The 26,881-nt window shown below is 41.7% G+C and overlaps 3 protein-coding genes across 8 annotated transcripts; 1 reads left to right on the top strand and 2 right to left on the bottom strand.

Annotated features, from left to right (window-relative positions):
* Nucleotides 1-363: 363 nt before the first annotated feature.
* On the bottom strand, nucleotides 364-8,975 carry LOC120699186 (52 kDa repressor of the inhibitor of the protein kinase-like). 5 transcript variants are annotated; one of them, XR_005685292.1, is made up of 5 exons: nucleotides 8,750-8,975; nucleotides 8,038-8,617; nucleotides 6,487-7,943; nucleotides 5,562-5,851; nucleotides 3,630-4,600 (listed from the first exon to the last, which is right to left on the bottom strand). XR_005685292.1 is itself a non-coding variant. In XM_039983084.1 (4 exons), the coding sequence occupies exons 2-3, from the start codon at nucleotides 8,601-8,603 to the stop codon at nucleotides 6,515-6,517; spliced, it is 1,995 nt and encodes a 664-aa protein (XP_039839018.1). In that variant the 5' UTR covers nucleotides 8,604-8,617; nucleotides 8,750-8,975; the 3' UTR covers nucleotides 364-647; nucleotides 6,487-6,514. The 5 variants fall into 5 exon arrangements, 3 of the variants coding, with proteins under 3 accessions (XP_039839018.1, XP_039839024.1, XP_039839010.1); XR_005685293.1 differs by having other exon boundaries at nucleotides 5,562-5,860; XM_039983084.1 differs by lacking the exons at nucleotides 3,630-4,600; nucleotides 5,562-5,851 and adding an exon at nucleotides 364-647.
* A 3,416-nt stretch (nucleotides 8,976-12,391) lies between these two features.
* Nucleotides 12,392-17,382, top strand: LOC120699214 (probable pre-mRNA-splicing factor ATP-dependent RNA helicase DEAH5). Its single transcript, XM_039983123.1, has 2 exons — nucleotides 12,392-15,761; nucleotides 16,734-17,382. The coding sequence occupies exons 1-2, from the start codon at nucleotides 12,508-12,510 to the stop codon at nucleotides 17,125-17,127; spliced, it is 3,648 nt and encodes a 1,215-aa protein (XP_039839057.1). The 5' UTR covers nucleotides 12,392-12,507; the 3' UTR covers nucleotides 17,128-17,382.
* A 306-nt stretch (nucleotides 17,383-17,688) lies between these two features.
* LOC120699220 (proline-, glutamic acid- and leucine-rich protein 1-like) lies at nucleotides 17,689-26,207 on the bottom strand. Of its 2 annotated transcripts, none has more exons than XM_039983129.1 (13): nucleotides 25,849-26,207; nucleotides 24,856-24,972; nucleotides 23,925-23,992; nucleotides 23,176-23,275; nucleotides 23,017-23,088; nucleotides 22,433-22,492; nucleotides 22,207-22,336; nucleotides 21,938-22,128; nucleotides 21,647-21,831; nucleotides 21,313-21,440; nucleotides 20,389-20,732; nucleotides 19,248-19,482; nucleotides 17,689-18,684 (listed from the first exon to the last, which is right to left on the bottom strand). In XM_039983129.1, exons 1-13 carry the CDS (start codon nucleotides 26,125-26,127, stop codon nucleotides 17,885-17,887), a joined length of 2,709 nt encoding a protein of 902 aa, XP_039839063.1. In that variant the 5' UTR covers nucleotides 26,128-26,207; the 3' UTR covers nucleotides 17,689-17,884. The 2 variants fall into 2 exon arrangements, with proteins under 2 accessions (XP_039839063.1, XP_039839073.1); XM_039983139.1 differs by having other exon boundaries at nucleotides 17,722-18,684; nucleotides 23,925-23,989; nucleotides 25,849-26,206.
* Between the last annotated feature and the right edge of the window lie 674 nt (nucleotides 26,208-26,881).

A 26,881-nucleotide genomic window follows, 5' to 3' on the forward strand; every position in this document is an offset into this window, starting at 1 on the left:
GCGGAGGCGGCTAGGGCGGCCGGCGGCGTGGCATCAGCGGGGCGGGGCGGGGGCGGCGGCGTGACAGGGCGGGGGCCGCTGGGATCGGATCGGGAAAGAAAAAAAAAAGAAACCGGTCGGGCCCACAGTTGGCAGCTTAAATAGAGAGCCATCAAATTGGAGGGTGGACTGGGAAATTTGGAAGGACTACTAAAATGGCAATCCATTTGCTCCCTCTGCTAGAGATTGATTTTTGATATCCACCGACTAAATATTTAAATGGTAACACATTTGCTCTCTCTGCTGGAGCAAATGCTGCTGCAGTTATCTAAGCAAAGACTTTATGTAGAGAAATTAACTGATGCTAGTATGAAGACATGCGTGGTTGGTGAGCAGAAAGGATGGTCACCCTTGTAATATCAGGAGTTCAGGACCCCAATGACTCGAGTCAACTCTCAGGAACAGAGGAAAAAGAATGGTAATTCCAAAATGGAAGTATCATCCCAAATGCTCTCAAGTGCATCGCAGACTAGGCAAAAAGTAGTTATATTCAGTATCCCACTTCCATCCATAAACACACAAATCCTTCTCTAAGTGCTGTCAAACAGATAGCTAGGTCTCTTGTTGGATTCAGCTCAAAAGGTAACAATAGAATGTCTCCCTCGTTTCTGCACCAATGCCAGCAACGATTTTCCATTAGCATCAGTAGAATCTAGCTAGAGGATTTTGATTCATAGTACAGGATAACAATGCAACCTTAGAAGAATCACAATCCAAAACACGTCTTAGAATTAAGAAAGATATGAAAAATCCCTGCCCACAAACATTTTTGCACCAATTAAGAACGCTGCATCCGTGAAACAAAGAATTCACACTTTTGTAAGATTGATGGTGGATAAATGCTAGACTTAAGTCAGAAGCAAGAATTGCATGTCAAAAAGGGTTGTTATAATAATGGGAATTACAAATGAATGTGCCTTTCGCTAAGTAGGATCCGATGCAAAAGAGGACTCTTGCCTTAACCTGGTTTGTTAGGCCAAAGAGTGAAAGAGAGAGCACTTTTTTGTCGCAATTAGTGCTAATGGAAACACAATAACAACTTCAAGAGGGTAATGGCCTCTCCACAACAATATTGGAACCCTTGAGAACAAGCAGGTGTAAAAGAACTTCATGGGGATAATGGCCACTCCAATAGGATTCTATTCCTACTAGCTTCCTATATACTGGAAAAGCATAATCCAAGTAGAAAAAAGTCACAAGAAGTATGGACATTGCATGCTTCGGCTACTTCACCCATAATTCAGTGCGAAAATGTCTTTTTCGACATTGTGTTCTTTCCATTTTAAGAAGTAGCAGAGGAAGATAGAAAACCACATTAACCAATTATTGTTAATTTGTAACTAAGAACAGGTGAACTTAGAGGCTAAAGCAAAGTTTCAGCGTATACAACTGCACTTCGTAAGACTCTTCTAATTGAACTAAAAGAAGTCGATAAATAAACTCCACAGAAACAATATCGGTTGAGAAAAAGCCTCACTCAGCATCTTTCAGGGGCTCTTTCACAGAAACATCCCTGTTGAATTCCAAACAGAAACCTAACTAAATTTTGTCAAACTGAGAGTATAAGATCAAAAAACTCCCTAGCACCCAATGTAACCCCAGTATGCTTGGTACTTCTGCACCTCTATCTGCATCAGCTGCTTACCTTGTACATTACATCCCTTTGCAGGCAATTAGGCGTCATTAGCGCCCAAGTCTAAAACTAACAAGTTACTCAAAATAATATTACTTTGTAATGTAGATATCATCACATTATAAATGTTCTATACAAGTGCTAAAAGACGGAGGGGTGGGGGGGTGGGGGGCAGAGTGAACATTTTCTTAACGACTTTCTAGTTCAGATAATGAAATGCTGATTCCAAATATTAGCAAATTATGCACAACAATAGACTATTTTTGTCCATAGTGAAGCATACACAGAAAAGTAGATTTGATCACATAGAAAAAGAAGCACCAAAAGAAGGGTACACAGTTCTTAAGTGTTCATTTTTATGATGTCATAACAAGCAAGCTCAGCTCAAGTATCTGTAACACAGCGGTACAGCACTGACACTGGTAGCACTGTCTGTTAGGAGTATAGTGCCTTCTATGTATACGTATAAAGTCCTTTCCTATAGACACTCTTTCAAATGCATCGCTATTGCATAAGCCTTGCATTCGAGAGCTGTGTTAGAAGTACAGAATCCTCTATGTATCTGTTAGTAGAGTCCCTTTCTATACGCACTCATGTCAGGTATATGTAGCCTCCGTGACCATGAGGCTATTATTCATTGCAAGTTCTATTCATAAGAGAAACTACATCTTTGAATGGGAACTCTTGGGAAGATAAGACCTGACAAGATGACTATCTGATCAAACTAGGACATAACACATAGCCGACCTAAACCAGTGTTGCAGTGTCCAAAGCAATAAAAAGCTATGCAGGTATTGCGATTTGAGTACTATAAGTTTTAACTTGCAATCACAAAATTTTTACCACATTGAAAAGATTGCAGGAAGACATGTATAACTTTTTAAAAAAACATCCTAGGGTCAATCTATATGTAAAATTGTGCATAACAATATGACAGCAATCAAGACATTTCATGCTTTCGGAAAATTACAGACCTATATGATGGAGACCTAGTAACAACAAAAGTAAGACGAAAAATCAGAGTAGAAAACTGTTGCACTAAGCAGAGAAGCAAAACCAAATCCAGAATGTTTAGATTAACCTGTAATAGCAGAGGGTAAGTCACAGCTACAGCATTGCTTGCTCTCCTCACAATGATATACTCGTGACTGGGAGCCAACCGTTTTCTTTGTCTTAAGTCTTGTCTCATTTCAAGTTCTGACAACTCAATAATACATCTTCCAAGTAGTTCAAGGTTGTGGCAATTAGGTCCATGCAAATGTTACTACTAAGTACTATAAACCTAGAACAATGCTAGCATGAATGTCACATGACATAGGGACAGCCATGCAAGCATCTATTACTAGATAGGGTGCTAACCACATTATTATTCTCACAAGTGTTTCAGTTATGCAAGCATAATTCCAATGGAGGATACAGTTCATTTGGCATAACTGCAGTGAAATGCTACCAACTGGCACATCTATTTGTTAAGAAAAGGAGATAACCCTGACATTGTGATATCTTGAAATAAAACTAGAAATCCTCACAATAAAGTAAAATATTCACTCATCAATTTGGTGAATCCATATCACTGTTGGCAATCACAAGTGGTAGCCACACTAATTCCCGCAGCATCGGCTGCGTCTTGTTAAACAAAAAGGAAAAGAGAAATACATGTGTTCTCTAAATGCATACCATAACAGAAAAGTTATTCTAAACATGCTATGTGCACGGAAAAAGTTTGGTGCTCAATGAATAGTTGAGACAAGAAGACAACAAGGATAATAACTGAACCATCTAAGATCAAAGTGCTGCTAAACAGCTCAAAGATCATAATATAGTGGACAAATGTTCTACTTGAAGCAAAGCAACTAAAACAAAGATGCCTTCTGACCCAGTATAACAGGAAAGGCAGCTCAAAGGAAATGGACTGAGGCACGGAGCAACTAATCAGGATGATGATGACGATACAGTCTGATTCTCAAATAGCCATAAGCAATGTTAGTTTAACTCATTATCAGAATTAGAGAAGAGTGGCTACATATATTTAGTTGTGAACTCTGCGATGAAAGATGATGGGTCTTCAGAGAGTGGTAACAACCAGAAGAGCCAATATATATAGGTGGTGCTAGAAAATGGTAGAAGAGTGAGAGTTCTGGAAACCTGCATCACAGTTAAGAGTGCAAGTTTTTCATCTCAGGAACATAAAAGAGCTTAGAGAACTGACGCCCAGCTCACGAGGCTCAGCACTTTTTGGCCGATGTTACTCCAAGAACCTATGAATTCTTCGTCCATGTTGCTCCAAGAAGGCAACTTTTCTCTCCTAATTAACACCCTAAGAGCAAACTAGATTTAGGATAATGAACTAAGCTGGGTACGATAGCACATGACATGGTTATAGATAAACAGTGAAGTTGAATACTAATTCATTTATCCTGACGTTTTAATGGTATGTTCCATTGCTTGAACCAGACAAAAAAATTTAAGAAGCATCAAAGCTACACTGCGCATTATGCAAGTAATACTTTGAATCTTTCAAACGTCCAATTGGGAATGGAGGCAAAATATGAACCACCACCTTTCTTCATCAAATTCTGAGAAACAGATCAACTCAATGCAAGTATCTATAGCTGTGGCTCTACTTAGGGAAGGGAAGCAACAGGGTCAAAACTAGGAATCGCACAAACAAACCAGGCAAAACGATGCAATAGGGAGGGGGGAGCACTTCTAGATTATAAGAAATTAACTAGCTTCTCTAAATTTAAGCAAACACGGTCAAGGAGTGACTTTATACAGTTACAGTTCTGCATATGTTACGTCCTTGAAGACATGAGCATTCCCACTTCAAAGGACCCTGGACCCACAATGTTTCTCTGACAATTATATGGGAGCTGCATTAGAATCTTCAGTAAAGCTTCTATAGGAGATGCACTTGGTCTTCTAGGCCTAATCAAAATTAGGGAGAAATTTAAGTACAGTAAGATGAAACCTATTTCCTGAATGATAAAAAGTAGTAACAGCTAATACACGCAAAAGAAGGGAATTTAGGATATTTAATGACACAATTAAACAGTTAAACAAAATGTGATGCAAATCATACAATGCATAAAAGACCAAATTAAAATTAAATGGCAACATTGCTTGAGTTAAATGCCACAGATTTTCAAATGTTGATTGTCCCAGTTCTCACAGAAATTCAATGACAGCATAAGGTGATGTGGGATAACTAACTTGTGGTAGTTTCAAACCACTGAATGTCCTAAATAATAAATACTCCATCCGTTCCAAATTGTAGGTCGTTTTGGAAAATATAAATACATAGTTTTTGCTATGTACCTAGACATAAGTGTATAGCTAGGTACATAGCAAAACCTATGTATCTAGATTTGTCAAAACGATCTACAATTTGGAACAGAGGGAGTACTTGCCTCCAATTAAAAAAATAAATGCATATCATCAGGCTTGCTCATCTAAAAATTTATATGAAGGGTATTCTACATAGAAGAACAGAAATTTCATAAGAGAATGTAACCAACCCAAAAGAAAGCTATAAAACAACCCTTTAATGTTTTATGACCATAAAAGAAAAACGGGTGGCCAGTTCGCCGAGAAATTTGGATTTTTGACACTATGGTCATTGGGCTTCACAAGTTCGACACTCCCAAGATTAACTTCATAAAATTGACACTCTCCTCGTTAACATCTTGATTTCCTTGACATTTTCATTATTTTAATGATTTTTACTTTCTTTTCCCACTAAAAGCCTAAGAAATTGACTAATGTACCCATAGGATATATTAGCTTGATTAAACAACCACGCGCCATGGTCGATCCCTCCGCCGGCTCGCCGACTGCGTTGTCGTCGATCCTGACCGACTGCAAGCATGTTCAGTTCAGGTATACGTACCGAGGAGGCCTCTAATGAAGGCTACGTCGTTGCCGGGCGGCGGCGGCGGCGGGGACGGCAGCGTTGCCGACGGCGGCCTGCCGGACGGGATCGACGGCGCAGACGGCGTGCTGCCGGATGGGATCGACGACGCAGCAATTGGCGGGCTGCCGGAGGTGTCGACAATGCAGCAGTCAGCAGGCTGCCAGAGGTGTCAGACGATGCTATGGCCGGCTGCCGGACGGGATCGACGGCGCATACGACGAGCTGCCATGGCGATGGTCTGGCAATCGACGATGGTGCGTGGTTGCCTAAACAAGCTAATAAACCAAGGTAATGTATCGTAGGGGCAAATTAGTCAATTTTTTAGACTTTTAGTGGAAAAAGGAAGTAAAAACCATTAAAACAATAAAAATGTCAAGGAAATCAAGATGTTAATGAAGAGAGTGTCAATTTTACGAAGTCAATCTTGAAAGTGTCGGACTCGCGAAGCCCAACGAATAGAATGTCAAAAATCTAAATTTCTCCAGTTCGCCAGAACCATAAGCTAATGCCATGCTACCTAAAGCTTCAATCATAACAGAAACAACATAGATAACTCAAAGTTTTCTTATGTAGATAATTCAAGGTTCAAAAGAATTGATTAGAATCTATTAGCTCAACACTTGTTCATTGAAATTATAATCCACTAGGCAGCCTTTACAAATTGCATCAATAGACAAGCCAAAATACAGATTTCAAATTACCAACCGCATGGGAGTATGATAGAAGGTATCAATAGATGCACTGAACATATCTTCTTAAGAAATAAAGCATAGTACTAAGCACCGCAATTCCAATAATAATACAAAGTATCACATTGTAAGATAAATAAAATTTCTGCAAATTAGTCATATAGCAATATACTGTAATAAAAAATGTCAATATTGGAAAGCAACAAACATACCACTGAGGCAGTAAGTATCAATATAAGGTTACTGCATCCTTCCAGTTACAATACTTTGAAAGCGTTCTAAAATTCTTTCAGCATCAAGTTCTTTAGATATGTCTTCCTCAATGTAGTAAATGGCAAAATCACTCAACCAATCAATAGGTATCTCATTGCATAGATCAGTAGGGATAATGTTAGCTGCTGACGAAATTCTTTCAACTGATGCTGTCATGACTGGTAAGAGTAATGCTAACTCAATGAGGCGATACACCAGCGGAAAATCCAAATGCTGCTTGGTTTCAACCATCTTTGCAGCCAAACTTGCAATATCATGACAGGAAGTAAATTCAACATTTCTTCTCACATAGCAAATATAGGCTTCAAGTTGATCATTTATAATTGCACGATCAGCCTCAGAGAAATCTTCAGAATAAATATCTGCAAGTTGAGACATTTTCTCCACATCAAACTTGGAGAAGTTCTTCCTTGGATCAAGATAGGAAAAACGCAATAACAAATCCATAGAACCATCATTGAAACGATGACCAATCTCTGTTACAATGGAGTCAATAGCAGCAAAGAAAATCTGAACACGATAATAGTGAAGCTGAGAAACAGTTATGCCATCCAGCCGTGAATGGCCCATACTTGGTATGCGTTCATCCATATTTGGCACTAGAATTCCATTTGCAGCACAAAAACTTTTGATGTCTTCAAACAAAGCCTCCCAACCATTGTTTCTCAAGGTTTGCAAGCGTTCATTCATATCCACAAGTAACCCCACAGCCTGAATAATGTCTTGATCTTTTCTTTGTAAAACAAGTGACAGTTCATTCATAGTGGCAAACAATTTTAACATCATCTTTAAAATGAAGACAAATTCAAAGCTTTCCATTGTTTCTATTGAAAATGATGCTCGGGAATCTCGGCAGCCATGTTCATGCACAATCATTAGCACCTCAAGCACTGTGTCCCACATTGTGTCAATACGGTTCAAGGTTGTCTGATGTGAGCCCCATTTAGTCTCTCCTGGCACCTTTTGACGCTTGTCTCTTTTGGAGACTTCACCACCATCCAACTTATCCAAAATTCCTTGGCGACACTTTTCAGCACTCTTTGTCATGCAAGGTGCACTCGTGGCATTCACAATTATCGGCACATTGTAGAAGAAATAAGAAATTGCTGATGAAGAAGAACTTGAGACAGAAACAAGAATCTTTTCCAGCTGGCAAGCAAAGCAATGGACATAGGAAGCATATGGATATTCATCCCGTATCTGTCTCTGCACGTTATTAAACTCTTCTCTCATGTTTGATTGTCCATGATAGCCCTGACCTCGTATCCTAGAAATGGATAAACCATGCCGAACAAGAAAACCAACCAAATTCCCCTTGATTGTGGCTGGTGTGGTATCTTCGACCCTCTCAAGACCGAGAAATCTTTCTATGACCTTCCCTCGCTTATCCACAAATCTGCATGACAGAAATTATAATGAGTTCAGATAGCACATAGCAACAGAACAGCATATAGAAAGCTATAAATATATAGGTAAAAGCAGCAACTAACCTCAAAATTATGCCCATATGCTCTTTGCTTGCAATGTCATGAGTATCATCAATAAGTATGGAGAAACGTCTATCTCCAATCTCTTCCAGAATCACCTGGATCACCTCTTCTGCACAGGCTTTTACAAGGTCCTTCTGAAACCCTCGAGAAGCCAATTCGCTGTGATGATCAGCATCCATCTCATCAAACGCACGCCTCACCTTCTCATCGAAGCCTTTGTACCAATCTACCATCTCCAGAAAATGACCCTTGTCCCATGTGTAAGATGGATCGAGGTGATAAAAGGGTATACCTTGCCTCAAGAGATATCTTGCACAGTCCAAAGAAGTACGCAAACAGACTCCAAAAGGGTTTCCACTCTCCGAACAATCAGAAGCAAGTGAAGGCGGCACACTTCGCCTTTGACTGTTAAAACCTTTGTGATGCTGCCTTGCCCTATTGATGGCGCCCTTTGTTGCACCAACTTCGTCCCCAATCCCTGGGGTAAACTTTATGTGAGGTTCTGGAATAATGCCCCCAACACTTTCACGATTCCTTTTGGGCACAGGCTGGTAGTACCGCTTCATTTCCGAAAACTAATCTGGGAGTATTAATAGTTCAGAATCCGCCTAAGATTCAATCATAAGACAGTAAAAGTAAAACTACGCCACAAAACATATACCAGTTCTAATCTAAAATGACAACTCCCAGTGGTGAAGGGTAGAGAACTCACAGGCAATGTGCTGGCAACGGAGCCGGATTCCCGGTGCTGCCAACACGCCGCAGCGATTACCGGAGCCTGGAACCGATCCTTCCGGAGCTGGATCGACCGATGTTTTGCGTCGCGGTACGGGTTGGCCGCCGCGACGGCTGATCGGCTGAAATGGCCTAGCCGGAGCAGTCCCCGCCGCGCCGGTACCCGGTCGGTTGCGGAAAATGCCGCTGCCGAGTGCCGACTAGGGTTTTCCCGCTCAAAGTCTTTTTTTTTTTGTGGTTTTTCCCGCTCAAAGTCGGGAAGCCATAGAGTCGCCGCGCCCAAACGGAAGACGACAATCCTATTCACGGACCAGATGGGCCAGGTGAGCCTGTAAACAGAATTTGGGTCTCTTGTGCTATATAGATTTTTTTTGTTACAGATTGTTTGTCTTCTTATTGATCCTGTTTAATCAAATTATGGTCCATTGATTAACTAGATTAAAAAGAACCAACTCCGGTAGTCCTTGAAATGTGTCATAAGCACTGCTCAGGATTTAAACACACTCCACTCGCACATCATGTTGACATCATCACACAAGCACAACTGTAAATAGAGTTTAGATTACATAAAATATGTTCAAGTACAAGAACATCAAATCCTAGAATTTTGCAGCAGAAAGTTTTGTGTCGCGCTCATTCCATGCATAGTACAAAATAAAAAGGTTAACACTATATGCCGATAGTGCCTTTTCCATAGCCACCGGCTATTTACTCCTCGCCCGCATCTCCGTCCGCGAGGTAGAAGTACCCAAAGACGGCATTCGACTGCGGTTCACCTGCATCAACTTAACGAGAGTACCATGAGTACAAAAGGTACTCGCGGGGTTTATCCGGTATGGGTATATACTTGCCCGACCTCAAGGAGAATGCATTTGGTTAGTAGCAAGGCTAGGTCATGGTATTTAATTTTGCGTAAAAGCATCTAACTTTGATCAAGTTATAATAAGCAAAAGACATAGCATCTATGATCTCTACAACATACTTTATAGTAACTCATGCACAACACAAGACACATATACTTTATTGATCCAAAATAGGATGTAAGAGATGCATAGGTGCCTGCCTTGAGTCTCAACGGGACTATTGTCTTCAACGATCTCCGGCTCAACCTCCTCTTGCTCCGGCGTCACGGTCTCTACACGAGTGCAACAATGCTTGATAAATAAATATGACATGAATGATCATAATAATATGCAAATTATATGACAAGGCTTGCTTTAACATTGTCAAACTATGATAAAAGAGGTTAGACATGTAATACATAGGTAGATTAATCATGGGTAAGTGTAAGGGTAATCAATAACTAAATGCGGACCGTCCGGCTTGGAAGAAGCGGACCGTCCGGCTTGGAAGAAGTGGACCGTCCGGCTCTAAACGGCGGATCATTTGGCGGACCGTCCGCAAGCCAACCGTGGACTGGGCGAAAAACATGATTTCTGGGTGTTTCTGTGTAAGACTAAAAAATGACCTGCGGACTGTCCGCCCATAGGGGGAGACCGTCCCCCTCACAAAATTTTGAAAGGCGGAAAAGTGTCCAAAAGCACTATTGGTCGGGTCGGGTGACTAGCAGACTGTCCACCCATGATGGGGAGACCATTTGCACCCGAGCCGAGGCTCACCGGCGAGTTCACCGCCGGCAATTCCGGCCACAGTTTGGGATAGGGTTTGTTCCTAAAAGTTGTTGAGAGTATAGGGAGTTCATTTTGGCGTCCTCCGGCGATGCTCTGGCGAGGTGGAGGGGCTTCAATGGTGGAGGAGAGGATGGTGAAGCTCCTCCATGGCTTTGGTAGAGAGAGAGAGTGAGGTTTGAGCAAATGGGGAGGGAAAAAGATAGCAACGGTGCTCCGGTGGAAGGGGCTCAGGCAAACACAGACCTGTAGGTGCTACTCAAATGCTCTAAAATCTAAGCCTAGGCTACAGATCCTTTCACATTATTGTCTATATGGATGAGATAAGCATGTATAAACAATATGTCTCAAAACTGGTAGAGATCCTTTCGCACCATTGTCTATGTGGATGAGATAAACATTTACAAACAATGTCTCAAAAGATTTAGCGGAATCCTCATGCACTTTTTTAACGAATGTACATGAGCATATCTAGGAGCCTAGCTATTTTGGCTTTGGCTAGCTTAAAAAAAAAACTCTTCAGAAAAACAGATCCAAAAGGTTCTGCAAAGATCCCCCTAGCTGTCCTACTAATCATCCCCGCTATCTCGGCAAAGATAGCCCGTGCGCTTCACCGTCACCCCTCGCTCGCGCGCGTTCTGCTGTCACCCCTTGCTTGCCGTGGAGGATGTCTCGCTGCTGTGGAGGATGCGCCCCCTACCTGCCGTGGAGTCTAGAGCAAGTGAGGAGGAGTCGGCGGCGCTAGAGGCGGCAGTAGGGGGTCGAATCGGCGGCGGGAGGTTTGGACTGTGTGTTGCTGCTGGATGATGTTGTGGGGCTCATGGGCAAGTGAGTTGAAGAGAGCAGAGTTGCATATGACGAGACTAATCTGTTGGAGTGTAGCCAAATGTAGAGATGAAATTTTAGCTAACTAGAAATATAGAGAGCGTGATTTGGCTAGACTTCTGAAGATGCTCTTAGAATCTATTAGTACTATTTCTATTCATCTCTCAAAATATTAGTTTATTGGGAGATTGAAAAGCTGGACAATGTAGAACAAAATTCCTTCTGCTCTAAAAAAAACTTGAATAAAAAAGGACAACTATTAATCATCATTTACCTATAGACTAGTGAATATGTACATGCCGCAGGCACGTATTTAATTTTTCTTCCATCAAACAACGATGTCACTTCTAAAAATAATACATGTCTTTCTTTTCCTTTCCATAAATAATGATGTCAATTATTATCTTTTTAAAAAATAATGATACGAATTATGGGTGAATGCATATGCAAAAAAGTAAGATGTGTGCCAAAAGAAAGTAATGCGCATATACAAGAGGTGGGTATAGAAAATTATTAGTGTAAAATGTATTAGAATTTTGGTCAAAAGCGTTAACGAAATCAATCTGCCCCTCCCCTTCGTCAAACCTTTTAGCCTAACAAGTGGAACCTCTGTGAGAAGTACTAATCTTGGTGAGAAATGATTTTAACTGTTACACATTAAAACTATCAACCCTCCTTTTTTTTGGTTCACAGGATTAACTGAAATATTCAATTGGTCGCTGTATCCGTGACCAGCTTTTAGAGAATCATTATTTGTATTTGTATAATTCATTACCAAGCAAAAAGTCATATTGAGTTGTTCAATTTTATCACAAAACATGCCTTCTTTACATCTCAATATGCGATTGGTTTGCTCGGTTGCCACGACACAAAATTGATAAAAGTTGTGGTATGGTAGTATTTACACGAGCTACTAATGGTTATATGGAACGGTTTGAACTTGACAAATATGGCGCTGACTTCAATTTTGTTTCAAAACGCGTTTTAGAAAATTCCCGGAAGCTGAGAATTAGTAATATTGTTCTCGCTAGACTTGAAAAGGCAAACCTCCTCCATTTCCACAATTCCACTGGGATCGGGAATCCTCCCCCGTAAACCATACAGGACCCGTAAACCATAAGTGAAAACAGCGGGACGGCCGTGTGATTCCAGGGAAACCCTCCGTTTCCTCCGAAACAGCCGACCACCCTCACAAACGCCAGCCACAGTCCCCACCCAACCCGAATCGATTCGAATCACCGCGGCCCAAACCCTAGCTCTACCACCCCACCCCACCCCAGCCATGGCGCCGGCGGCGGCGGCGGCGGCGGGGCCCGGCGACGACGGTCTCCGAAAGCTGGAGTACCTCTCCCTCGTCTCGAAGGTATGCTCCGAGCTCGAGACCCACATCGGCGTCGGCGACAAGGTGCTGGCCGAGTTCATCACGGAGCTCGGCCGCGACTCCGCCACCGTCGCCGAGTTCGACGCCCGGCTCAAGGAGAAGGGAGCCGACTTCCCCGACTACTTCGTCCGCACGCTCCTCACCATCATCCACGCCATTCTCCCGCCCTCCTCCAACCCTAGCTCCGCCGCCGTCGCCGCGGGCCCCGCCGGTGCAGAGGCGTCCAAGTTCCCCGGGCTCGCCCGCCCCGACGACCCCGACCACGCCCGCAACCTCCGCCTCGAGCTCGAGCGGGACGCCGATGTGGCCGCCCCCGCCCCCTCCAGGGATGACCGTGACCGCCGCCGCGACGGGAGAGGCCGTGACCGGGACTACGACCGCGGCGGCCGTGACCGCGACCGTGACCGCGGCGGCCATGACCGCGACCGTGACCGCGGCGGTGATCGCGGCGGCAGGGACAGGGATCGAGGCCGTGACCGTGATTATGCCCGTGACAGGGACCGAGACCGTGTTGGGGATCAGTATCGGGACCGAGACAGGGGAAGGGACAGAGACATGGAGAGGGATATAGATAGAGATTGGGGGAGGAGCAGGAGGTATGAAGAGGAGGACAGAGGTGTTGGGGGAAGGGGGAGGGAGGTTGCTGCTTCGAATCCCAGTGGCGAGCCAGAGCTCTACCAGGTTTACCGAGGGAGGGTGACCCGGGTAATGGACACTGGGTGCTTTGTCAGGCTTGAGGATGTGCGCGGTGGCCGCGAGGGACTTGTGCATGTCTCACAGATGGTGAGCAGGCGGGTGGCCAATGCGAAGGAGTTAGTGAAGCGTGACCAGGAGGTGTATGTTAAGGTAGTATCAGTGAAGGGGCAGAAGTTGAGTTTGTCAATGCGGGATGTGGACCAGGATACAGGGAAGGACCTCTTGCCAATGCAGCGTGGTGTAGATGACGCGCCAAGGGCGAACCCATCGGGTGGCGGTGGCGGTGCCATGGGGTCTGGCAAGAGGTTGGGTCTGTCGGGCATTGTGATCAAGGAGGAGGATGAGTCCGCGCCAACATCACGGCGGCCGCTCAAGCGTATGAGCTCTCCGGAGAGATGGGAGGCAAAGCAGCTGATTGCTTCGGGTGTTCTGGATGTGAGGGATTACCCAATGTTTGATGAGGATGGTGATGGCATGATGTACCAGGAGGAAGGTGCAGAGGAAGAGCTTGAAATCGAGCTTAATGAGGATGAACCAGCATTCTTGCAGGGACAGAGCAGATTTTCAATTGATATGTCACCTGTAAAGATATTCAAGAATCCTGAGGGTTCGCTGAGCCGAGCTGCGGCCCTGCAGACTGCCCTGATAAAGGAACGTCGTGAGGTCCGAGAGCAGGAGCAGAGAGCCATGTTGGATTCGATCCCCAAGGATCTGAATCGACCATGGGAGGACCCTATGCCTGATACAGGTGAGCGGCACCTTGCACAGGAGCTGAGGGGTGTTGGCCTTTCAGCTTATGACATGCCAGAGTGGAAGAAGGAGGCATATGGAAAGGCTTTAACTTTTGGTCAAAGGTCAAAGCTTTCATTACAAGAGCAGAGGCAGTCTCTTCCTATCTACAAGTTGAAGAAGGAGCTTATACAAGCTGTACATGACAATCAAGTTCTGGTTGTTATTGGAGAGACAGGTTCTGGGAAGACAACACAGGTGACACAATATTTGGCTGAGGCAGGTTATACCACCAGGGGTAAAATTGGGTGCACTCAGCCTCGGAGGGTTGCGGCAATGTCTGTTGCAAAGAGAGTGGCAGAAGAATTTGGGTGCCGGTTGGGAGAGGAAGTTGGCTATGCCATCCGTTTTGAGGATTGTACTGGGCCAGACACAGTTATAAAATACATGACTGATGGTATGCTTCTGCGTGAGATTCTTGTTGATGAGAATCTTTCCCAATATTCTGTTATCATGCTCGATGAAGCCCATGAAAGGACCATGCACACAGATGTGCTCTTTGGTTTGCTGAAACAACTTATTAAGCGCAGATCTGACATGAGGCTTATTGTTACTTCAGCCACCCTTGATGCTGAGAAGTTCTCAGGATATTTCTTTAATTGTAACATCTTCACAATTCCTGGAAGAACATTCCCAGTGGAGATACTCTACACAAAACAACCTGAGAGTGATTACTTGGATGCTGCATTGATTACTGTTCTGCAGATTCATTTGACAGAGCCAGAAGGAGACATCCTTCTTTTCTTGACAGGACAGGAGGAGATTGACCACGCCTGCCAATGTCTGTATGAGAGGATGAAGGGGTTAGGCAAGGATGTTCCAGAGCTCATAATTTTGCCTGTGTATAGCGCCCTTCCTAGTGAGATGCAATCAAAGATCTTTGACCCAGCTCCGCCTGGCAAAAGGAAAGTTGTTGTGGCCACCAATATTGCTGAAGCTTCTTTGACAATCGATGGCATATACTATGTTGTGGATCCTGGTTTTGCCAAGATCAATGTGTACAATTCAAAACAGGGGCTTGACTCATTGGTTATCACTCCAATCTCGCAAGCATCTGCGAAACAGAGAGCAGGGCGTGCTGGGCGTACTGGACCTGGCAAGTGTTATCGTCTATACACCGAAAGTGCCTACCGTAATGAAATGTCCCCCACGACCATTCCAGAAATTCAGAGGATCAACTTGGGGTCTACAGTACTTAATATGAAGGCAATGGGTATAAATGACCTATTATCCTTTGATTTTATGGACCCCCCAGCACCTCAAGCACTGATTTCTGCCATGGAACAGTTGTATAGCCTTGACGCTCTTGATGAAGAGGGCCTTCTAACCAAACTGGGGAGGAAAATGGCAGAATTCCCATTGGACCCACCACTTTCAAAGATGCTACTAGCCAGTGTTGACCTTGGGTGCAGTGATGAGATACTGACTATCATAGCAATGATTCAAACAGGGAACATATTCTACAGGCCACGAGAAAAACAGGCTCAAGCTGATCAAAAAAGGGCTAAATTTTTCCAGCCAGAGGGGGATCATCTTACTCTGCTTGCTGTATACGAGGCTTGGAAGGCAAAGAACTTTTCTGGTCCCTGGTGTTTTGAGAACTTTGTTCAATCAAGATCATTGAGGAGAGCACAGGATGTGAGGAAGCAACTTCTCACTATCATGGACAGGTAAATGATATTTTTCAGGGTGTGTTTAGTTGGTGAAAAAGTTTTAGTTTTAATACTGTAGCACATTTCATTGTTACTTGACAAATAATATCCACTTATGGACTAATTAGGTTTAAAAGATTCATCTCTTGCTAATCAGTTAGACTGTGTAATTAGTTATTTTTTCAACTGAATTTAATTCTTCATGCATATGTCCGAAGATTCGATGTGACGGGTACTGTGCAAACTTTTTTGAGAACTAAACAGGGCCTCAGTTGTTTTGACTAGACTAGAAGCATGTAGCATCTGCATTAGCTAAAGCACATTCTTGCCTTTTTCCTTGTATCTGTTCCTTGAATGTTTCCTTCTGCTCTTGCATATATATTCAATTTGTTTTTGTATAGTCGATTTACTTCATACTTTCACAGCAAGCTTCGATTGATTGACTATTGTCAAAATTTGCCTGCTTAAATATGTCAACCTTTTCCTTTCCTGAATAAAGTATTTTATAAGCAGATATGGTTGGGCAGAGTGCCACACTGCGAGTAGGCATCAACCTTGCATTCAGTATAATTTAACTGTGTACAATACAAAATCCAACTAGTGTACTAATGCATAGACAGAAACATTACGCAATGGCTACAGATGATAGGGCAGGGGCAGAGGTCAACTAATTTGTATGAGTCTTGTTTCTGGAATATTAGAGTAGGTGCTCAGAATTCGACATGCAATTTTGTCGCGAAATATGAAAAGCTTAGCCAATGTACAGTGATGACTTATTGATAGCATGTGTACATTGAGCCAGTGTCGTGGAATGCTATTTTGTTGTGTGGATCCTATGGAAGCAATTGCTCTTTCTGTACATCATATTCATCTCTCCAGATGCTTATAATTCTTGTTTGCACAGCAGTTTATGTAGCTAGATCTATTTGTTGTTATCTTTTCTTTTACGAGATTGATGTATGCTAAACAATGTTGCTGTTGTCTATGCAGATATAAACTTGATATTGTCTCTGCTGGGAAAAACTTCACAAAGATAAGGAAAGCAATTACCGCTGGCTTCTTTTTCCATGCTGCAAGGAAGGATCCCCAAGAAGGATACAGAACCTTGGTTGAAAACCAGCCAGTGTACATCCACCCCAGCAGCGCTTTGTTCCAGCGGCAGCCAGACTGGGTCATCTATCACGAGCTCGTGATGACGACCAAGGAGTACATGAGGGAGGTGACTGTGATTGATCCGAAATGGCTTGTTGAGCTTGCGCCAAGGTTTTACAAGGGTGCAGACCCCACCAAGATGAGCAAAAGGAAAAGGCAGGAGAGAATTGAACCCCTGTACGATAGATACCACGAGCCCAACTCTTGGCGCCTTAGCAAGCGCCGAGCTTGATTGTAACTGTAACTGTGTACTGTATGTTCTTTATCGCTGGTTGATCAAATTCAAGCTGACAATTTTGTTAGAACTGTAAATATTTTTTCCCTGTGCGTCTTGTTAGGGCAAATGAATTGACACATGTAATGTACCAGAAGTTAGGGGTGCTATCGTTACTAACGGTCAACTGATGAAGTGGTTCAGTTTTGTTCTCTTGTCCACATAAAATGGACCAAGCTTGTGTTTCTGGAGTAATGACATGTGGAACATATACGCCTCTGTTTCCAAGTTGGCCTCCCTTTATGAGTATGTTCGGATGAAATGACTGCCACAAATAGAGGTTTCCATTTTGACTATGTTTGGCTGAAATTACTGCCACAAATAGAGGTGGTAACAGACCATGGCTTTAGTGCTCTCTTCACAATTCAATTTGACCCTTATATATTTTTAGCATAAAATTGTATAAGATAAGTCCTTTAAGTCCAGCTCTTTAATTATCTAGGTTAAAATTTGAGGCCCTTCACCACCCCTAGTACAAAAACTCTTCACATCTCAGCAGGCAGCTGACAACGAAGTGCATTTGTGAGAACTGCAGGCACACGAAAATGTTACCTGATCTCTCAGTGGACGGAATCACAAAATTTGAATTCAAAACAAGTAGACACCACAGAATTCACAAAAAAGATTCACTGGGTCAGAGATAACAAACATTCTGTTAATTGGTCTCTAACTCCAAGGAATCTTAAAGGGTCAATTTCACAAATAGTTATGAACTTTAGTCAGAGTCAGGGTCTCCATCAACAATATCTGGCACTGAGTCATCTGACTCTGAATCAACGCCAGACTCCGACCCAAACAATTCTGCAAAGCTGGTTGAACGGCCCACTGGTGCTTGATGGAAGCCTGAAGCAGCAACCGGAACGTCTGAAACTTCATCTGAAGTTTCCAGCTTGCTAGAGGGTGCATCGACAGTTGGGCTTCTGTTCTCAAGATGACTGACTTGATCAGTGCGCCTCTGCCCAGGAAATGAGGGTATGACATGCTTCTGTGAATCAGAATTTGTTGTGTGCACTGGAGCCAAGACAGCATTGGAACTTGAAGTGTTATCCACTGTGTTTGGCTTGACAATTTCGCCTGCCGCCGCATCAACCATATTGACATCACTCTTGCTGGAGGCTGGAGCATCTTGTGCTGCAGACGTGATTCTGGGTGGGTTAATTTTTGGATCGTCTGCAATGGGATTGAGTTGACTTCCATCAGCCAACATTGTGCCAGCTTTACTTGTTCCTGCAGCACTATCATTCACTGGAGCCTCTGCTGGTTCATCGTCCTTGGTGGATGCCAACCAATCATCGTACATGTCTTCAATCTCCATAGCTTGAGGCTGATCTCTGTATGCTGAAATCCGGTATGTTCCACCGCCAAAAAATGTCTTTCCTTGTGTGCTGTAATTGAGCTCAGAGCCTACAGGAACTGCTTTTTCTAGAGAAAGGGCTCGAGGGTGCGCAAGGACATCCAAAGCCAGCAAAGCTCGTGAACAAAAGTCTGCAAGCTTAGTGCCTATCTCTAACTTCCCTGTAACAAACAAAAGATAGATATTATTACATATTTCGGGTGGACCTTTTTTAGGGTTACCCTTTTTTTTAAGGCCCAGATCCATACCAATCACTGCCACTTGCACAAAATATGTAATTAAGAGTAAGGAAAATTAATCTCGTAGTCCAACACAAATACCATTATTAATTGTTTCTGAACGAGTCATGCCGGCAAATTACTAGGTCCATACTTTTTCAGTGCCATACCCATTGCAGCCAAACCTTTGATTCAACTAACTAGATGTTAATTTTGAACTAATACCCGATCCAAAATCCAAAATCCACTAAATAACATGCTAAAAGACACTTCATCCGATCACAAATACAAGTGCATCTAGATTTGTCCCAAGTAAACTTTTTAGATTTGACCACAAATATGTAAACACTAATGTAGATCGACTATATAAGGTCAACATTAATAGATTCATTATTAAATAAGCTTTTCTATGTAAGAAAGTATACTTATATGGATATTTGCAGTCAAATTGACGACTGGAAACCGTGTTCGAATGTACTCACATTTGTATTCATAGGAACTATTACCTTTCATGAAGAGTTTGATTCCTTTGGCTAAATAAGGAGGACGGGAATATGGAGAAGAAAGAAAAGATGCTAGCAGGGCCTTCAATGAAGCAAGTTGGAGGTCTAATATGCTTGCCCCCCCAAACGTGGATGGTTTTTGCTCATAACTCCCTCCTGTGTCACAAGCACTTGTAGCCACGTTAATTAGGAGCAAGTCTACTTCTGGCCTCCAGCAATCCGTCTGCAATGAACCTCCCTGCTCCAGATGGTAAGTCATAATGTTATTGTTATATGTCACAAAAACATATAATCTGAATTTACACACTAACTAGGTATGGCAATTAAAATAACACAATACATGCAAATTGCATAACCAATTCACATAACATGATTGTGTTTTTCTTCCCATTCACCATGAAAATCGAAGTTTCAATACCTATTTCATTTTATAATCTCTCTAGAATATAATCATAAAAAAATGGTTGCAGGTAGTGTTTCAGCTATGGTCTGGAAAATAAGTATCTATTGGCACCATGAATGAAATCTGTCTGTCTTGGATATTAAATCATACAGTACCATGTGGTACCACTTCAAAAAACAACTTTGACCATTTAATCGTTAAATTTGCAAAATATATTATCTGTAGTCCAATTCCAATTTTGTTCATTGCTTGTGTTATGGAGGTAGTACCGGGATTAAAAGTCACAGGATAGAGGTTCACGCAGTTCTGTAGCACATGCACAGTGTTTGGATTAGTTGGTTTGTTAGAATAGAAATAAGTTTAGATTTATACAGTTAGGATATTTGCTTAGGGGTCAAGTTAGGCAAAGAGACACCAGTGTATCAGTTCAGGTTAAGCAAGAATACAAACCGTAAATAGTTCAGAGCCTCCAAGGGAAGGCGAACTGGTCTATCTTGCCCTAGTTCTATCTTCCATATCAGCTTAAAATTTTAATAAGGTGTATAAATGGTTTGAACTTTCTTAAAATAAGTATTTGCAATGAACTTGGCCAAGTCATTCTTGCTACAATCAGACTAATATGAGAACAAGGATTCAAACAACGACAAATATCTCGTAACAGGAAAATTAAGACATGCAGCAATAATTGGATGATGAACAGCAATAATTGGATGATGAAATAGAGGTTAGATTTAAGCATACCACATTCAGAAGAATTTCCAATGTTTCTAGCGCAGCTATTTTGACTGAAAGTGGGGTTAATATTCTAGCATCTCCTGTAGTTTCAGGGGTCATTGCCTTCGATGCAATTTGTACAGAAGAACCTTTTCTTTTCCTTGGGCTGATTGCTGCCTTCTCTGAACCTGAGACAAATGAGTTTTGTACTTGTGGTTCTTGCTTCCTCTTCTTCGAATAAATTTTTGATGATGATTCATTTGTCACTTTTGATGGATTTGTGCTCATTATAGTCATGTCACTTCCACCATCATCATTCAGATCAGCAATTGCATTGCTGACTGTTGCCTCAAGCAGGTGCAGAGATGTCCCTGATAAAAAAAAGATCATTTGTGTAAGAACGGTTGCAACAGGAAATTCACAAGAAAAAACAAAACCAAAGATGTGTAGCAAACAAATGGTATCTCAATCATTCCCAAAAGAGAAGTATAAAGTATTTAAAGTTGAGGAGTTGCAAGAATGGTTAAACACTATCAAACAATTGGGACCTATATACAAGATATACAGTCCACCCTAAACAATGCTTACAGAAAAACGCTCTTGAGCATGCTACATACATCATTTTCAGAGCATTATAGATGTTACAACATAACAAGTAGAAGTCATTGAAGAATTTTCTTTTAAAAAAAACAACATGCTGAAGATATTTCAAGATTATTTGTCTCCAATATTCAAAAATCTTTAAGAAACTTTTTTTTGTTATTAATGTTGCTAATTCAGAAAAACAAGGCATTCAAGTAGAATTGTAGCCTGAGATGCTAATATGCTATAATAGTATTACTATGACAAAACCTAAACTACACTAACAACAAATTATAATCAATTGTACTATTTCCAAAGCTAAAATCATATAACTGTAATGGAGTATGCAAGAAATAAAGAATGACATACCAATTCCCATGGAGGTCAGCAACAGCTGCAAAATACTGTAAGCTTTTGTCCTCAAACTAGGTAACTTTGCTATTTTGAAGTACTCTGTTACAAGCCGTATGATACTAGCACCATGTGGTAAAAGTTGGCTGCAGGATGATAGTCTAAATTAGTCCTTTTATATCTTAGCTTAGATTTGAACAAAAATTAAAAGAGAAATTCTAGATGTCTCAATTTTTGTTCCAGAACTAGTCACAATTATAGTCTATAATGCTTCCCATATGATTTTTTTTTTCAGTCCCCCACTAGACCAAGTTAAGAAATGTATGCTTTTGAAGAGACAATGACAAGTTACCTTCGCAATCCTTTAATAGTTGCATTGAGCAAATCCAAGAAAGTCGAATGCAATGATGGAAGCTCAAAACAAATAAGCTCTTGATGCAATGAAGTTGTTGAAGGAAACAGCTTTTTATGCAGTGATCCATCAACTAACAGCACTCTTCGAATCAAAGCCACCAAAGCACGCATTGGAACATTGACCTTTTTGCCAATAAAAAGAGATGAATTTAGAATAAAATTGCATCTCTCACCAGCAGATTATGAGCACCATTAGGTAATATACAGAAATATTATGATTTTGACCAACCTGAACTGGATAATAACTAGTCAGCATCACACTGCAGCAATGCATAAGAGCTGAAATGGTAGGAACAGTACAGACACGAAATTTCTTCGTGATGTGTACATTGGCTCCAGACCTTACTTGATCTCCCAATGTTGGTGGAGGATCAGCTCCAGGTGGAACTAGTAGCAACATAATATCATGGCCATTCTTTTCTGCAGCAGTAAAATGGTTAAAAATTACCTGAAATGGTAGGACTGAAGCATGATTAGCAGCAAGCTGTTATATCTTACCTTCTTCAAGCCCTACGAAAGCATCATTCAAAAGATTGTTTACCACAATCAATATCCTCTGAATCATCAGTGACCAACTGTCCTCAGATACTCGGATAGAAGGTAACAATGCTAAGGTTCTTGCAAATTTCTGGAGTGTGGGAACTATGGGTCAGGGCTGAGCATTCTATAACACGAAACAAGAAAACAAAAGGATAAATTAAGTAAAGCTCGAGGCTCCTCTCACCTCAGATGGTTTTATATTGACTCCTGTACTCATAACCTTTGCTACAATGGCAGATTCAACCTGAAATTTGTAAAAGTAAGTAAACTGTATGAATAGAACAGTTAGGGTGATAGAAATAGTATTATAAACATACAACATCATGTGTATTTGAGTATTTCTATACATCCTAGCAATTAGTGAACTTTTGAAAAATCTGCATCATACATATAGACTGAAGATTATCAGCAACTATCATTGATGGAAAACTCAGCAGCTATCATTAATGGAAAACTCGTGTGGAACCGCTGTGTTTTATATCTGTAACTACAATATTAGTAAAATAGCAACTAGCTCAGGGAAATATCAAGAGCTTCAATAGCAGTTCAATTCTGCAATCCATATAGACTGAAGATTATCAACAGACTTGCATCGAATTCAAACTTCTATAATCCTACAGTCCAATCAAGGAGCAAAATTAAAATGTTACGAAGAGCTAAACTTTTTTTCCTTTTATGCTACTCTGGATTCTGGAAGAACCATCCTTTTTTTCCTGGGCACCAAGACATACCCATAATAGGAAATGAGAACATAAAAATAAGACATACTTTATTGTAGTGCCGATTTACAGATGATGGGTACAATTTAATAACTGTTCTCAGCAAATTAGTTGCTTCGTCCTGCAAAAATAGATATAAATTAAGATATTCCCATCGCGTGGTTCAAGGCAAACATATAAGCATAAGAATGAAAAGAGTACAACATACAGCTACTAGACCATTTTCATTTAAAAGCCGCAGAACCGGTTCAACAACCCTTCCAGCAAAGGCTGATGCCTCTTTCTTTAAGTTCAAAAACTTCGCCAATCTAATCAGAATCATCTTGCTTTCAGTGTAAACAAACAAAACATACAGAACAAAATGCAAAGAATAAAATAACATTTTTTAATATTCTTTAATCAAACCTGTAATACTGAAGCGGACAAGCTACAAAGCCAATATACTTTAGAATTCAGATAGATTGGATCGCAGAGTCTATTGCAAACATAGAACTTGAAGTTGGGAACTGTACTTAAGATAGGAGCCATGTAAAATTTGGCTTACTGCAGATTGGTCGCAGGAGCCATGTCTAATTCAAGCCACTTGGCTACGCCAGAACTAATTATATGGACTATTAGAAAACTACTAAACAAGCCATTTAGCTACATCAGAACTAATTATATGGCCTATTAGAAAACTAATAAACAAAGCAATACAAGGAAAATTTAAATTGTTCCGAATCATATAAAATGCAATGGAAAATCCACCTGAATGCATTATGTCCACTTTTGTAACTGAGTAATAAATAAAAAAAATATAAAAAAGTTCCATTCTGATGTGAACACTACGTAACTTTATTAAGTGGTGGTTCAATTGATAAATTCATAACTTAATCCATTTAATCATGTAAAAGTTAAACATAGACAATCCAAAATTACACTTGGCAGCTTAAAGGACATCAATCTTCTGTAACTTACCTGACAAATAAATCAGACATGGAAGTACAAGAAATAACAGTTACAAGTTGCAAGCTAGATGGTTCCTGCTACAAGGAAAAGAGAATCAGTATAAAAATAATGTGTGCAAGACTGAAGGTTCACATATATAAGATGTTTAATGAGAATGACGACGAGATTAAATCCTGGGAGAAGCACGAGCATATGTTGGCTACTTAGCCGGCCTAATCAGCGATTAAGCACAAGAAGCTGCCCTAAAACCATCGTTACAACAAATAAAGTTGGCTGGTACTATATAAAGTTACAGCTGAAATACAAAATGGTAAAGGTAAAATAAAGAGTATATTGCTGTAAACTGTACTGTTTGATTAAAACTATTCATTCTAGATACTAAAGAGATGGATGGAATTACATGATGAAGATGAACCACAGTAAATTCAGTATGAGCATTATTCGCAAGAAGAGCGACAAGAGAGAAGCACGAGCTTTTTCATAGCTACAGTCAATCTCAAGATTCTATGGTTATAGTTTTATTCCTAAAGCACTTGAATAACCAAGTACAACATCAATAAACTCCTGCCAAGGTAAACTATGTTTGGAATTTACTAGTTCAGACTGCATGAAGGACATCAAAGAGAAAGTTTTCATACTCCATAGCACAATGTCTACTTCAGCAAAATATAACTGAAAAATTGCCATTCACTTCAATAACTCCCAAAGACACTAGTATCAAATTCATGGCTATACTCCAACTAAAATTTAACTAGAAAACATTTGTGAGATGCTAAATACATCGTCAACTAAATAGTGGCATAACCCAGAATCTGAAACAGAAAGGAATTTGGGGGGGGGGGGGGGGGGACAAGCAGACAAACTTCTGGCTTCTGGGGACACAAGTCATAAACTGGTGTGCATACGTTCTACATAAATTGCGCCAAATTACATGCATTACCTGCAAGTTACTCAGAATCTTTTCGTACCAATTGGAGTACGATTCTGCAAAGCGCTCATTGCTGCACTCTTGGAAAGTCACACCGAGAAAGCAAGTACCCAACCAGCAACTGTATGCCTAAAGAATTTTCAAAAACAAAGGTAAGCATATTTGCAAAAGTTCTCTGATTCATTTTTCTTTTACAATAAAGCATAGACATCAAGGGCATGACTATGGATCAACTGTTTTTCAGACTCAAGAAATAAATAGTAAAATAGTTTTTGCAAACTATAACATATAGTTCTTTCACAATTGACCATGTGGTAGGCACAGGGAGGGTGATGACATGTCAGGTTGATGGCCAAAGCGTTGAGAGATGCACAAAATGTGAGAGCGCACATCTGTGGCTTAGCATGATCAAAATAGCAGAGGGCTAAGATGAAACGCTTGGCATAGATGCATTACCAGTTGTGGGATCAAGCAATTAGAAACTGGTACTCTTGTACGGAGTATGGATAAACTAAACGTAATAACACTTTTAAAGGATGTAGAGAAAATTTTTGAGTAAATCACTTGTTCAATAATTTAACAGCAAAGTAACCAACACAGTGAGGTACTGATGATTCATAAGACGATGCCTTTGAAGCAGAATTTTTTTATCTAAAAATATCACATTCCAACTAAAATACACTCATTCTGAACTACTTCAGTAAACTGCAGCTGTAGTCATTCTCATTGGTGTCCTCCAATCTTAAATGGAAGAGCAGAGGGACCCTCGAATTTGCTTCACATACGAAGTTATTCAAACTTAATTCCACATGATGAATCTGCAATCTATGTCCTCGAAATTTAAACTACTCCCCTCACACGGTCACACCATCCAAATGAACTTTTCTCTATTGCATAAAAAAAATTACCACACAGTACGCTGTATCCTTGGAAAAAGAGGAAGGTTTCGCCCCAAAATGTACTAATTTCTCAACACAGAGAGCAGATGGAACATAGAGACCATACCGAGTCGCTCTCCACCAGCGCTACGACACGCTCGACCCAGGAATCCACGGCGGCGCGCCACGCCTCGGCGAGTTTGGGGTCCTCTGGAGCGCGGTCCGGGAGGCCCTCCGTGAGCAGACCGTGCGTGCGCACCGCGCCGAGGACAGAGGCGAGCTCCACCGGCGGGAGCTCGGCGCCGCCGGGCTGCGGCAGCCGCTCGGCGACCACCGCGCGGAGCAGCCGCGGCTTCAGCCACGGATCGTTGAAGCCGGCCAGGAAGCCGCCGCTCGCACCTGCCATCGGGGGCCCTGGTATGGATGATTTGGGCCGGCGGCCGGGGCGGAGGGAGAACGGCGGCTGTTTACTGGTCCGCGATGTCGAGTGTGGGGCAAAAGGGTTTAGGGTTTAAGAGCATCTCCAGACTCTAGTACACACACGATCTAAAAAAAATATAGTACATACACCTCTATCCAAAACAGTCTCTCTTTATCACAAATAACAATTTTTATATTTTTAGTAATATAGTTGCTGCAGCACAATATCAAAATCCAAATAGTGTAGAGAGAAAACTTCATATAGGTGAGGGAGGTGTATTTTGATGATTACCAAAAATTATTAGGTAATGGGAATAGGATTGGTATCCGCTAGAGACCTCCAATCACAAAACATCAAATTTTTGGTATCGGAAAGAGGGATGAATAATCTACTATCTGTTTTTTTTTTTGTTTTTTTCCCTCATGCTCGAGCGCGGCGCGGGGCAACCGGCCATGTCAACTAGCTTTATTTTTTTACGGGGAGATAGGACAACTGACGTCATATTCTCCCATATGATGGCCACATCCATCGTCCAAAACAATTGCAGTATTTGTACGGCTAAAATGATCCCTGCCGTCTTATCGGCACACGTCTCCTTCCAGAGCACGCTGGATCCATTTTGTCGCCTCCTCCTCCCTGTGCCTGCCCTCTCCTGCTCCCGCTCCCCACCGATGGGACAGCCACGCTGGATCCATTTTGTCGCCGCCTCCTCCCAACGCCTGCCCTCTCCCGCTCCTGC

This window comes from Panicum virgatum, chromosome 1K, assembly GCF_016808335.1.
Source record: "Panicum virgatum strain AP13 chromosome 1K, P.virgatum_v5, whole genome shotgun sequence".
Lineage (NCBI taxonomy): Eukaryota > Viridiplantae > Streptophyta > Magnoliopsida > Poales > Poaceae > Panicum > Panicum virgatum.